This window comes from Alligator sinensis, unplaced genomic scaffold (assembly GCF_000455745.1).
Source record: "Alligator sinensis unplaced genomic scaffold, ASM45574v1 scaffold160_2, whole genome shotgun sequence".
In the NCBI taxonomy this organism is placed as follows: domain Eukaryota; kingdom Metazoa; phylum Chordata; order Crocodylia; family Alligatoridae; genus Alligator; species Alligator sinensis.
The window spans coordinates 214,585-229,014 of NW_005842717.1; the positions used below are offsets into that span (position 1 = coordinate 214,585).

The 14,430-nt window shown below is 40.8% G+C and overlaps 1 protein-coding gene across 1 annotated transcript in view; it reads left to right on the forward strand.

Moving 5' to 3' along the window:
• The window catches only part of NAA15 (N(alpha)-acetyltransferase 15, NatA auxiliary subunit), a 47,583-nt gene that overhangs the window by 4,288 nt on the left and 28,865 nt on the right, over positions 1 to 14,430 (forward strand). The window contains exons 4-10 of the mRNA XM_006034270.3: positions 595 to 752; positions 2,714 to 2,848; positions 3,004 to 3,157; positions 12,320 to 12,439; positions 13,253 to 13,348; positions 13,496 to 13,602; positions 13,855 to 13,927. Of these exons, the coding sequence (XP_006034332.1) occupies positions 595 to 752; positions 2,714 to 2,848; positions 3,004 to 3,157; positions 12,320 to 12,439; positions 13,253 to 13,348; positions 13,496 to 13,602; positions 13,855 to 13,927 (843 nt within the window). The remainder of the gene's footprint in view (positions 1 to 594; positions 753 to 2,713; positions 2,849 to 3,003; positions 3,158 to 12,319; positions 12,440 to 13,252; positions 13,349 to 13,495; positions 13,603 to 13,854; positions 13,928 to 14,430) is intronic.

Sequence of the window (14,430 nt, forward strand, 5' to 3'; positions counted from 1 at the left end):
CCTCTGGCCCCCTGCTGCCCAGCCTCGTAACCCCCCGGGGAAAGAGGGTGCAAAGGTGTCAGCTGGCAGAATGGCATGAAGAGAGCAGCCGTAATGGTGACTGCCCTTGCCTCCCATGCTGAAGCCACTCTGCAATTCAGCAACAAGGGGCAGGGCCACATCAGCCCTCTCTGCCAATCAGTGGCCAGTAGCAGGGCCCTCGGGCCAATCAGCAGCGAGGGGCAGATCCACAGCAAAATGCCCATGAAATTGACTCTGCACACTGTGAATGGGCCACGAAAAACCCTTTGTCTTGCTCCTATTTAGATAGGTCCCTAGTCATATGTTTAACTTGAAGCACAGGAATACTCCTGAGAATATCCTGTATGGTAGTATGTTACAAATATGGTATGCATATAATACTGTAAGATGATAGCCTTATATTTTCATTTTGTAAGTTGTTAATGTACTGGAAGAAGACAATTTTGTGATGCTAATGCCTGTTGTAAAAAATGGGCGAGTATTTTTCTAATTTAGTAGCATACTGCCTCGGCCATTTTGGACTGTTTTTTCTTTGCTCTTGAATGTAGTCATACCCTTAACCAAGTTTTCCAGGCTGGCATGTCTATGGCCTTCTCCAGAGGTCAGACAAGAAGTATGACGAAGCTATCAAATGTTACAGAAATGCACTGAAATGGGATAAAGACAATCTTCAAATTTTGAGAGACCTCTCTCTGCTACAGATTCAAATGAGAGATCTTGAGGGTTACAGGGTAAGTAGAGTATCTAATATGAAAACATTGGTAAAGGATTCATGAGTAATATTTTGGTAGGATGTTGTTAAAAATGTAAGGTACTTAAAGAAACTTGCTTTAGTTTCTTCTGCTTCATGACCATACAAATCAAGATATTAAAACCCTTTCATGCTCAATGCTTTATTTTGTACTTGGATATAGAGGCACTGCCTTAGCTTCCATAGAATTTGAAGATTTATTAAGATACATATACTGGCTTATATTAGATCATTCAGTGTAGAGCTGTTCTTTAAAGTACATTCTTCTTAATGTTGACTAGTGCAGATGTAAATAATAAGAAGTTGCTTTTGGGGACCATTTTTGGCTGAACAGAGTTTTACTTTTTAGAAAGACTGATATTCAGCCAGTGTGGGTTTTTTGTTTTAACTAGTTAGTCTCCATATAAGCCTCTAAATATTTCTTTTCCTCCTTGGTTTGTTATTTATCAAAAGTTTGTGACGTTATCCTCAAATTAAACTGCGTGTAGTTGAGTGTTTCTCAACCCAGGGGTTGCAACCCAAAAGTGGGCCACAAGAGTATATGAAAGGGTCACAAACAAATTGTAAAAATAGATCAACAAGCTAAAAATCAATTCTCCTTTAAAGGAGAAAAATGTGGGAAACTGGCTTTTGCCTTGCAGGCTGGCAGAGTCTGGGGCCTGGGAGTTGGGGGGGCAGCGGGTCGGGAGTAAGGGACACTGGGTCAGGGCTGGCCATCGGTGTTTACAGATGGGTCCTGGTACAAAAAAGGTTGCGAACCACCAATTATAGCTCACTAGTCTAGTTGTAACTTTTTTACTTGGTTCCTGCCAACTCCGATCATATCTGTTGCTTTTTCACACTCCTGTTAGTTTAATAGTTTGATAAGATCCTACTTAAAATGTTTGCTCAGTTTTAAGTGGCTCTGGTGCTTTTGCAGTGAGGGATTCACCCTCTCTTCTCTGTGATGTCTGCAGATACCTTCCAAAATTGAATGAGCCTTTTGTCCTAACCTAAATTTGCATTGGAAATTTTTGTGCATAATTTGCTGTGATCCTGGTATTAACAATTACTAGCTTCTGTCTCACTGGTGAAAATAATTGCATTAAATACCTCTGACAAACATTGGCTCAAAGTTGATTTTTTTCATTTGCATGCTTACTTATGTAGCTCCTCTTGTATTTTGCATGTCCTAACACCCTCAACTTCTCCCAGTTTTGAATGCCATTAAGGCAGATTAATTTTAAAATTGGACCTAACAGAGTTCCATACGTTTATTTAATAGACATGTGTCCTAGTCTGTGTTGCTTTTCATCAGTACCCTTTGCTCTTGTTTTTTGTAATCCTTGCTGTTTAACTGCTCGTATCTGTTACTATCTAGGTATTTAGTGCCTCCTTAATATTTTAAATTACTTCCAGATATAGTTTCAACCCCCCCTCCCAAAAAAAACAAAACAAAAAAAAAAAAAACTCCCTTAGGATTTGCACAACTAGATTCTCATTAATTAATTGCCTTTGGTGACTGCAGTTTTTACTATATTCTGGCTAAGTTATGGATGCTACTTGTATAATCTGTTCTTAATACCATTGCATCCCCTGGATTGGATGGCATTTCTAATGACTGAATGCATACTGACTTGAAGTATTATTACTGTACTATAATACTATTCCAGTGTCTTGAATGTAAACAGCCTGAACTATGCTCTTTATTTAAGTTTTGAGTTAAGGAAAACATATCTTTTAATACTGTCATTAATGTTAGTCTAGCTCTTAAATTTCTGTATCTGTGCCTTGTCCAGCATAGTCTAAGAGTTTAAATGGCAAAACAACTAATTGTTCCTTCTACTGTCCATTTTTAAGTAAGATTATTTAACATTAATCATATTAAAGCAGTGATATTCTAGAGAGGACTCTAATGCCTGTCAGAATTAACAACAAAACTAAGTTATTACTGTTTTATAGGAAACAAGATACCAGTTACTTCAGCTGCGGCCTGCACAACGAGCATCATGGATTGGTTATGCTATTGCTTACCATTTGCTGGAAGATTATGAAATGGCAGCAAAAATTTTAGAGGAATTTAGAAAGACACAGCAGGTATGAAAAATAAGATGGACTTCCAATAGCGAGCCAAAAAAGTATCTTTGAAACATACAAACAATTCTGTGTTAGTTAGATGTTTAAAACCAAATGAATTCGTTAAAATGTATTATAAAATAATGACCGCTTGCACATTTTGTTTTCATGCACAGACTTCTCCAGATAAAGTGGACTATGAGTACAGTGAGCTGCTTTTATATCAGAATCAAGTCCTTCGGGAAGCAGAACTCTACAAAGAAGCCTTGGAACACCTTTGTACCTATGAAAAACAAATATGCGATAAACTGGCTGTTGAAGAAACTAAAGGTAATTAACTTTTCCGCGTACGGTTATATTGTATGCCAGTATATAACAGCATTATGGAATCTTATGTGGTTTCTGTAGACTTGAAATGGCTTAAGAAAATGGTGTTTTGTTTTTTTCTTCAGTGAATTATAAGACTAAGTCAATTGAGCTAGTGTAGCGTCTAATAAAAACAAGGTTTAACATCTAAAAAGTATTTTCACTAAAATCTAATGTTTTTATAAATATTTTTTGTAGAATTTGCACTATATTCATTTGCAATAACAATGTATTAGTGCATGTGTTGACAATTTATAATTAAGTCTTTTCTACTGCTGAAGCTGAGAAGTGAACGAGTGAAATAAGTTTAGTAGTGGGAGGAAATGCATCTTTATATTTACTTTTCATAATATAATGTCCTGTTAAAATTGTTATGGAACTGTTCTGAATTATTTGGAATAGATTTTGCTTTTTAAAAGTACATTGTAAACTTGAAGAAAAATTCTTTTCCATCTGAAACTGTTATAAATATTCCCTAAGAGTCCTCAAATTACAAGAGGTTAGAGAGAAAATATTTGATCTGTACATTAATAGCACCTTGTGTTGAGAGTTGCTATGGGGGAGGTGATAGACTCCCTCCAAGCATTTCCTCTTAGTCTCTTATGGAAAGTATCAATTCTTTCTCCCTCCCCGTTGAAAATTTTCCTTCCTCTCTCCTCTTATCACCTCCCTTTCCCCCCCTCCCCCCCCCCAAGATCCCAGGAGAATTGTAAAGACTCTAGCTATTCTACCAGAAGTCACAAGAAAAAACCTAAATGCCTGGACTAGCTCCAAATGCGGAACCAGGCAGGATTGGGATATGGACTAACAAAGGTTTCCTTGAGTCTACCACAGTAATCCAGTGTGCCCTGGTTTCTATCCCACCTTTTTCGAGAAGAATGAATAGAAAATAATAAATCCCATCAAATGGGTTAGAACAGGGGTTGGAAACCTACAGCCTGCAGGCTGGATTTGGCCTGTAAAGAGATCTGATCCAATACGGGGGATCATTGGCATGGGGCTTCGCTGTGCTGCCCATCCCTTCTGCAGTACTCTGGTTGTCTGCAGAACTGTTGCTTCCTATGTCTGCGCTTTCTTTATGGCAGAAGGGGTGGGGAAGTGCAGGCATCTGGCTCCTCTGGTTATGGAGACTTCAGGCCTGTAGCCACAGCTGGGTCGCAAGTTCTGAGCCATGCCAGCAAAAGGCTGATGATCCACGGATTAGAATACTGCTTTCAAAATCTAACTTATTGGTGAAGAGCCTGCTTTTTCAGGAGAGAAGCCTAAGTAGCAGGTAAACTCTTGTGGAAAATCTGTAGCAAACTACCAGAACAATTCCTATTCTCACGGAGGTCTCACGGGCCTCAGGATCAACAAGAAAAGGCCCATTGTAACCACAGCTCTGTTCGCGAAGATCATTGGAGTATTTAAGATTGCCCTCCAGATTGGTGAGGCAATATCTGCCTCAGCATCTCCAGGAGATGGTAGATCCCATCCCATTTCTAATCTCCATGTACAACCCAGCATGTCAATGTGAATCTACCTCAGCTATGCTGAGTACATCACTTTGCACTTATGACAGTTCATATCAGTCCTGACCTGCCTCAGTTACAAAGATGGCTGAGATTTGTGCCAACAAGCACATCATAAATAGTCCTGTCATATTGGGTGGTTAAGTTGATGGACAGATCTGGTAAAGGTTTGCAGTGCCTCTTTCTACCAAGACTCTTTAGTTCTGGGGTGCATCATTTGGATTTAGAAACTGCAGTTTCTTCATAAAGCCACGCTGTAGACAGGCTTCTTGAAGCTCAGGGTCATAAGGGTAACATTCAAGGTTTTCTTTCTTTATCCTTGAGAATCTAACCATATAAGAGCATAGATGATGGAACTCAATGGACACTTAGAAAATTTCAGATGACACCAAGTTGGGTGGGGTTGCAGACACTCTGGAAGGTTGGTCTAGGACAAAGGTAGGCAGTTATTTTGGCTGGAGGGCCGCTTAAGTTTTGGCAAACTCTCAATGCTGCATTGGGTTGCTATGCCCTTTGACAGTTGCCCCAGCCCCTAGTCGCCATACTGGGACCAAAAGTCCCGCCTCCTAACCCCTGACCTTTGCTGCCAGAAGCCCCTCCCCTTGACCCCCCATAAATTATTTTTTGTATGGAGTTGCCATCTTAGAACCAAAAAATAAATAAAAATCATAACACTGGAAGTATGACACCTGCCATGACACATTTGAATTTTATTATAAAAAATATCTGTCATGATTTGTATTTGCGTACTGTATATATAAGTTTAGGTTTGTTAATAGATGCATTCCTTCTAACATGGGCTATTGCGCTGTTAAATGCCATCCATCCAATTCTTGTCATTTTCTGAGTTATCAAGAAAATCAAAAAACACTCCATTGTTGTCCCATTAACCCCAGCTTGGGACATGGAGTTTTGGTACTCTGACCCATCTGTCATTCTACCACTACTTCCTGACTTAGTCTCCCAAAACTACAGCCAGTTGCTGCCCTGTAGAACCACGCCTGGCTGGATGACTCCTCTGTAGAGACTAGCTGAGGAGCAGGATTTTTCCTGCAAGGTAGGGAGCTTTCTATTCATCTTGTTTCTGCAATGAAGTCAGAGAGAATCTCTGGACAAGCCAGTAACAACTCTGCTGTTTTCTCCTTAAATTCTATCTATCCTGGATTATTTGCTGTCTTTCCTGAAAGAGGTCTGGTCTCTCTCTATTAGATGAAAATTTGTTGCATGAAATAAATGGGACTTTGACTAAATACCTCAAAAATTATAAAGCAGCTTACCTTGTCTGTTCAGAATAATGTTCTATTTGACCATCCTGAAATGTCAACTTTCTTTTATGGGCTTTTTTTCATGGTTTTTTGCCAGGTGGGAGCTGTCCTGTTATTGTGACTTCAGTTCGGCAATACCAGTTTAGTGGAGGTCCCCATTTGATCCCATGGCTAACTGCTCCCTCCTACCATGTTTTTGGAGGCCAGTAAAATAAAGACCCTATGATACAGTCTCCATATGCTTCGTAAGTAGGGTGACCATATCATTCTGAAGAAAATCAGGATGGGGTAAGACACATACTTATGCACACGCATGCAGCCAAGCGATGGCTGGTGCCAGAGCAGCAGCAGAAGCATGAGCCTGCCTAGGCCTGCAGCATGCTGTGACCCCTCACTACCCCTCCCAGTACGGGCACCTTCTGCCCATGTCCACGCTTGGAGTATATGGCTGGGCCAAGCGAAGCCAGTGAGCATGGAGCCCCTTTCCCTGGCACCAGCTGCAGCTCCAGCTTCTCCACTCCCCAGCACCAATTGGCATTGTTGAAGAGTCTCCACTCCCCAGCACCAATTGGCATTGTTGCTGTCTGAGCACTCTACAGACCCCACCAAGTCATGCCCCTGCACAATCATGTGCATAACCGCATGGCTCCCAGGAGCTCTGATAGCTGTGTGAGGTGGGACAGCTCAGAGCCCTGTGACCAGACTCCAGTCCCTGTGGACAGGGGCTGGGAGCGGTGCCTTCTGGTTTTCACCAACCTGCGCTGCCCCGCATAGCTACCTGAGCCCCCACCCCAGGTAGGAGGAGCAATGCTTAGTGCAGCTCACCTTCCACCTCCAACTGCTGTGCAGGAGGAGCCTGGCTGGGCAGGTGTAGGCAGGGTGGTGCCAATCCAGGACTTGCCACCAGCCAGGATGCTTGGAGGTCCTATGAAATCCAGGACTGTCCTGGCCAAACTGGGACATATGGTCACCCTATTTATAAGGGCATCCTTCAACTATATTCTAAGTTGGTCTTGTATTACTGCCTTAATTCCTAGGTCTTATTGTTTTCTTCATAAAGCCTCACTTTATGCCACGAAATAATACTTTATATTCATAGTTACTTGCAGTATTTGTAGTCAGGAACCCATCTTTACTTAGACCAGTGGAGCTCAACCTCTCTGGCCCCCTGGCTGGGTCCTATGTGTTCGGCTGGTCTGTGGGCTGGATCCCACACGAGGTTAGCATGTGGGGTCAGTCTGCAGGTGGCCACAGAGTGGCTGCACACCAGTGTGATTTGGCACATGGAGCTGTATTATTTTGACTGTAGGGCTCCCACAGGCCTGGAGATTTGGCAGCAGGGGAGCAATGGCAGTGTTAATTGCCACAGCTCTGGGAACAACTACTGCTGCTATCATTCTCCCACTGCCAAATTTCCAGAGCTGTGGGGAGCCTGGCTCTGCTGGCTGGATTTGGTCCCTGGGACAGAGGTTTAGCACCACTGATTTAGACTATCCAGTCCTTGATAGTAACATGTGGTAGTAAATGTGTGCTGGTATGTGTGCAAGCAGCTTCCATGACTTATCTCATGGCTAGCTCCCACTACCTGAAGTTTTGTCCCGTCTCCCACTCTTCCTTGGTGCAAGCTTTTTCCATCAGATGCTCACTTCAGTAAAGAGGCCCTGCAGTCACTTTATTAAGTGAGAGTCCTCTACAGCCAAGGGAACTGCTTGGTAGCAATCAACAGAATCCCTGTGGACAGCTACACAAGAGTGGTCAGTTACCATCCAATACATTGAGATGCATTGTCTACAAAGATTCTGCAACCTATTCTTCATGGCAGCATTTTGGGGTCCCTATATCAAGGACTTCTGCTATGGAGGATGTAAACTGTTCTTGTGGTTTTTCCCATGCTACTTTTGGTTTTGGTAGCCTATAGATAGGGACCTACCACATTCACAGTGGAAGTAGAGTGTGCAGCAGCTCCTTTAATCTTTCATGTTCCTTGGTGTGCACCTTCTTCCCTCACCCCACTGCTGATTAGCAGTGGGCCCCACTGCTCCCTCCTGATCTGCAGGGAAGCTATAACCACAGTTTTAAACTTGGCACCATTTTTGCCTCCCTGCCAGTCAGCAGCAAACAGCAGAGCCATCCGAGGCCCCTGAGCTAGTCAGTGGCAGGAGGCAAAAACAGCACCATATTTAAAACCACAATTTTAGCCTTCTCGCTGATCAGAAGCGAGCTGCAAATGGGGCTCCTCCACCAGTCAGTGGAGGAGGAGGTCATAGGGGAACCTGAAGGATTAAAGGAGCCACAGCGCACCCTACTTCCACCGTGAATTTGAAAGGTCCCTACCTGTAGAGTGTGAGGGAGTTTAGACATTCCTGCAATGACTATTGCTGTTCAAAAACAAGCTGTTTTTTTGTTTTTGTTTTTTTTACACACCAGACTTGTGCCTAGAGTGGAATCTGTGTGGGTAAGACATCTGTAGGAACCAGTTTTTAAAGTGTATGTTCTTTTAATGGCACACTGTGTATTTCAATTGTGCTGTGAACAGAGAAGCAAATGTTTAAACAGTTGAATTGGTTAAATTGACCAGGATTAAAACTATCCCTCTAATCATTGCAGAACACTTATTCAGATACTTTCTAGCTGAGGTGGTAAGTGGCAGCCCTGTTGTGTAAGCTCCTTGTCTTAAAGAGCTTATTCCAAAAAATTTATCACAATTGTAGAGGAGTATGAAACTATATGGATGATGCTATTATGGATCTCATGTAAATTCTGGTGCTTAATAGGGCTGTGTGAAATTTCGCTGGCTGTTTTGTTTCAACACTGTTTCAACTCATTTTGTTGTTTTGAGCTTGAAATCGAAAGGAAAGAAAGGGCTTCAAAACAGCCTCAAAACAAAACAAGGCTAGTTGAAACTTTTCAAAACAGCCAGCAGCCAGGTGGTGGGAGACACGGGAGAACCCAGCTGCTCCGCAGCCCCATGTGGCTCAGCTGGCCAGGGAGCACAGCCCTGGCTCTCCCTGCCTCCTGTGGCCAGCCTGTGGGAAGCTGATCGCAGCGCAGGGGAAGGGAACTGAGCCCCGTCGCTCAGTTCCCCTCCCCAGAACTGTTATCGGGCTTGGGAAAGGAACTGAGCTCAGCTGGGATGTGTTGCCTTCCCCAGCGCAATCAGTAGCCCTGGGGAGGGGACCTGAGCAATTGGGCTCAGTTCCCTTCCCCAGCTCCCTGGTCCCAGGCTACTGGCTTCCCTCCCTTATCTGGCAGGCAGATCGGGGCCCGCAGCCCCTGCAGCCCTCCCAGGGTTGCAGGCCCCTGATCTGCCTGCCAGATGAGAGAGGCTGTTTCGAGCTTCCCCATTATAGCCTATGGGCGAAATGTCAAAGCGTCACTGTTTCAATGCAACGAAACAGAACAGCGGTTTCAAATCGAAACAAAATTCAAAACGAAATGCTGTTCCATCGAAACCTCAAAACACAAGTCAAAACAGAGTGGTGCTGTTTTGCACAGCCTTAATGCTTAATTACTATACCATCTTCTTAAAAAATAATGTCATGGTGGGTAACCAACTTTTACTTAGCTGCCACAATCTAAGATGGTGATTCTCAACCAGGGTGCCAGGGTATGCTGGAGATGCCTTAGGGAGTGTGAGGAAATGAACAGATAAGGGCAGGCTCAAGCTTCCTACTTGGCTCCTCTGCAAGGAGGTAAGCACTGCAATAAATTTAGTTTTTGAAAAGGAGTGCCACTTAGTTCACAAGTTGTGGAGGAGTGCCTCTAGTCGAAAAGGGTGGAAAATCACTCTTCTAGATCTAGGGCAGGTACTTCCAGTAGTCTGCTCAAGAACAGCAGGAGTCCCATAATTAGCCAAAATAATTCAGTATTGTAAAACTTAAATACTGCAGTAGTTCTACAAGACAGCAGAGCTTTGAAATTGTGAAGAAAATACTCTCTGCCCCTGAGGTCCTTCAAACATATTGTTATTGAAGATGCTGTTAGACACTGACATTGTATAGTTAAGGTCCAGAACTCGGATCTGTACCTGCTTACATACTTAGCCTTCAGTAGAGTGGCAATTTTATTGAACCCAGGATTAAATTTAAGGATGTACTTGTTGACAAAACCTAAGTCAGGAAATGCCAAGGTTAATTAAAGCCTGTGTAGCTCTGTCCCTTTATGAATATGTTTATGTAGTCCTTTAATTACATATTCACATAATGTTTTAAGCATATTGTATCACTCTTCTGAAATAGGGCATGCATCTAAAACATCTGTAATACTGTGTGTACACTAGGCAGATTTTGCACAAAGCACTGGATTTGAAGCTTAAACTTCTAAATTGGAGTTCTTCCACAAAATTCTGAGATATTGATCAGATTAATTAACCTCTGTTTTTCAGCCCCTTTATCTGTCAAAGGGAGGCTGTTATTGTTGTTTTAGATGGAAGTGAGCGCTATAGAAAAGTCTACTGACATATGAAAAGGACATAATGAAACTTTTTATGAACGGAATATGAAAACTGAGTAACATGCTTCCATTTATAAATTAGAACTGAATTGACAATTAACACTTTTTCATGGCCTCATTATTTTCTGGTTCCATCATTCTGATGGGTTGGGTCAGTGTTGTTTCTTCTTGGCATCAAATCATGTTGGTGTCAACTTTATGAAAGACTCTAGACTAAATTAAGTTTTCTGTAACAAATGCTGCCTTTTGCTAAAGTTGTGTACTCTGTTTTCATGGTGGGATAGAGGAAAGGTAGGTGAGATTTTATCATCTTGTTTTTAGAGCAAAATGCACTAAGTTAGTGAAAATCTAATTGAACTGACTCCCTTGTAATCACTAGTTCCCATCTTCTGTATTCAGTCAGACTAGCTTACTACATAAAATCGCTTTTAATTTGCTTAGCACTGCTGAGCCAATGTTACCATGAAATAACTATTTGGATTCTCTTTTGGCTTGCAGATCAGCTGGCATGTTGGTTCAAATTCTTTCTTAGTTACTACCTCCATATAGCCAAATTTATATGACAATAAAACTGAGGATTTACCTGGAGAATCTTACTGAGAACTGTCAGTCTAACTTGTGAATTTGCATATCTTTTGTTAGCTTTACTAAGCAGTGTGAAAAGCCATCCTTGAATTTCAAATTAAATGAACAGTGTTATAAACATAGAGCACCTTGTACCATCATTAATTGTTTTTTGTAGTTAAAATTGGATAGTTTTGGTTTGGTCTTAATCAACATTTTTATTTAATATTTTTGTTCTTTACTTTTAATTGTGTCTGACTCCTTTCAGAAGCCTGTAGCCAGCAACTCATTAAAAGTTTTAGTTATGTCATGAGCCAACAAGGTTTCATAGTTGTTAGGGTCAGAAGGGACCTCAGTAGATCATCAAGTCTGACCCCCTACCCTGGGCAGGAAAGAGCACTGGGGTCACATTACCCCAGCCAGGTGCTTGTCCAGTCTCTTCCTAAAGACCCCCAAGGTAGGGGGTCCACCTCTCTTGGAAGCCCATTCCAGATTCTGGCAACCCTTACCATAAAGAGGTTCTTCCTGATGTCCAACCTAAATCTGCTGTTCATCAGTTTGTGGCCATTGTTCCTCGTTATTCCAAGGGGTGCCCTGTTAAACAGAGCATCTCCAATTTCTTACTGACCCCCCCCACCCCTGATGAATTTCTTCATGGCCACAAGATCACCTCTCAGCCTTCTCTTGCAGAGGCTGAAGAGATCCAGGTCCCTCAGTCTCTCCTCGTAGGGCCTTACCTGCAGGCCCCTAACCATATGAGTGGCCCAAATCTGCATCCTCTCAAGGTTATCCACATCTCTTTTGGTGAATCTGATATCTTTTATTAGACCAACTTAAATAGTTGAGGAAAATTTTTTTTAGAAAGCTTACTGACTGCCTGTCTGGCATGCATACAGCCCAGCCTCTGGCTTCTTTACTAGTCATTCCATCCAGGAAGAGCACACACCAACTGCAGAGGCTTCCTCAGCCTGACGAAGGGTTTTTAAACCTGAAAGCTTGCTAAAAATGTTTTTTCCAACTATTTAAGTTGGTTTAATAAAAGATATCAGATTCACCCAAAGAACCTTGTCTGCTCTTGTGCTTAGACCAACATGGCTACAACCTACACTCCTGTAGTTATGTCATGGAAACTTTTATCTCAAAATTTGACTTTATTATCAAATGCATGTGTTAGTTCATAGTGCCAGTTATGCAGTATATCTCTACCATTCTAAATTCATCTCTGTAGTTTGAATTTATTTTTTAAAAGAGAGAGAGAGAAATGCTTACTGACACATGTTTAGCTGGTGCCTTCTTCCTCACATTGTCTGTATACCTTTATGAATTTTAAACAGGAGAACTTCTGTTACAACTCTTCAGGCCAGAAGAAGCAGCTGAGGTGTACAGAGGATTGCAAGAAAGGAATCCTGAAAACTGGGCATACTACAAAGGCTTAGAAAAGGCACTGAAACCTGGTAATGATTCTTGCTGTAACAGGAGCATCAAAGCTATTTTTGCCCAGTTGGGATTTACCTATACGCTGAAAACTTCTAATCCACTTTGAGACTTGTAGTTTAGCTTTTGGTTTTTAAAAGTAATGGCATATTTTTGTCATTGTAACTTTAGAAGACTTTCATGACTTTGTTCTTTGGTGTCCTGTCTGTGTTCATCTAGTAAAAAGGAATATGGCAGATCAGTAAATGTCATCTGCTCACACAAACAGAAGGGCTATGAATACACTCTAAATGGTAGAAAGAAGGCAAAGTTCTTTGTGTTTTTTTGTTTTGTTTTTTATTCTGTTGTTTGGTTTTTTTGCTTTGTGGTTTTTGGGATTTTTTTTTGGTTTTTAAAGAATAGACTGTATTCATTTAAAAAAAAATTCCTGTGTTTCTTTGTCATGGTATTACAGGTATGTAAATATCAGACAGAAGTATGAACTTTTTGTCAGTTCATTTACTTCATGTTTGAAATACCTGTCAAATACAAAGTCTACTTCATGGCTCTTCTTGTATAGTTATATTTGATTTGATCTTTAACACAGGAATGGGACAGATAAACCTTTTATAAAAAAAGGGAAAATGCTTCTTATTGCCAGCTGGCAGAAAAACTCCCTGATGCTGTCTTGCCTAAAGCTGTCTTTTTCTGATTTTTTAAATGAACTGAGTGCAAAATATCTTTCACTTAAATAAACATATAGTCACTACTTTACTGCATAATTCTGGGTTTTGTTTAATCAAATTTTAGTTACCCAAAAACCTTAGTGGCTTACAAACTTTGTTTTATTCTAGCCAATATGTTGGAGAGGTTAAAGATCTATGAAGAAGCCTGGACTAAGTATCCGAGGGGTCTAGTTCCGAGAAGATTGCCATTAAATTTTTTATCTGGTAAGGGCATTTTTTGCAAGAAGATACTGCCAGTTTGCATCTACATATATATTTTATTTTTCTTAAAACTTCTACTAATAACATAAGAAATAGAATTGTAAAGTAATATTTGGTAAAACAAAATCAACAGGTCTTTTTTCCCCCAAGGTGAGAAATTTAAGGAATGCCTTGATAAGTTTCTACGAATGAATTTCAGCAAAGGCTGTCCACCTGTGTTCAATACCTTGAGATCACTGTATAAAGATAAAGAGAAGGTAAACAAATCTGTGAACATTTTGATAGTTCATTTGTGTTATAGCTATAGAAATGAAAACAACTTTTTTTTTTCCTGACAAGATTTAGCCTCATTTTTGGCTTGAGATCTCAGTAGCTTTTTCCAGCACTATTGTATATTGTTACTTTTGTTGTTTGTGTGGTGTGGGTTTTTTCCTGTGATAGTTCTAGGTCATAAAAAAATCTAGTAGTATACTTTCTGCTTTATAAACTTCTGTCTTGTCTTTGTATAGGCGGCAATCATAGAAGAATTGGTGGTAGGTTATGAAACTTCCCTTAAAAGCTGCCGATTATTTAATCCAAATGGTAAGTGTGAAGGACTTCATACTCTGTGAAAATACTGTGCCTGTTATATGTAAAATTTGCTAATTTGGAGGTAGACACAAGTATTCTTGGGAAGAGTGAAGAAATGGGGAGAATCCTAGAAGCTTTTCTTAAATACGGACTGAAGTTTAGCCATCTTTTTTTTTTTTTTTTTTTTTTTTTTTTTTTTTTTTTTATCTTGAATACTGTAATGTTTCTACATCTTTAACCCTTATGTAATCATCCAAACTTCATAGCTTCTCTTGTAATTGGCAGTCTTCTTCCTCCAGTCAGTCTCCTTTTCAAAAGAATTTTTACCATGTAAAATATCAGAGATGAGAATCATTTATTGCTGTCTGCATAGGCTTGAGAAATTTTGATATCTGGGTTTATTACTCGAAGTCTATCATTTAAAAGAAAAAAAAGGGAAGGAGAGGAAAAACAGAGTATTTGGTAGACTTTCCTGGAAAGATTCCAATCGTCATTAAGGTATTTTCACTGAAATT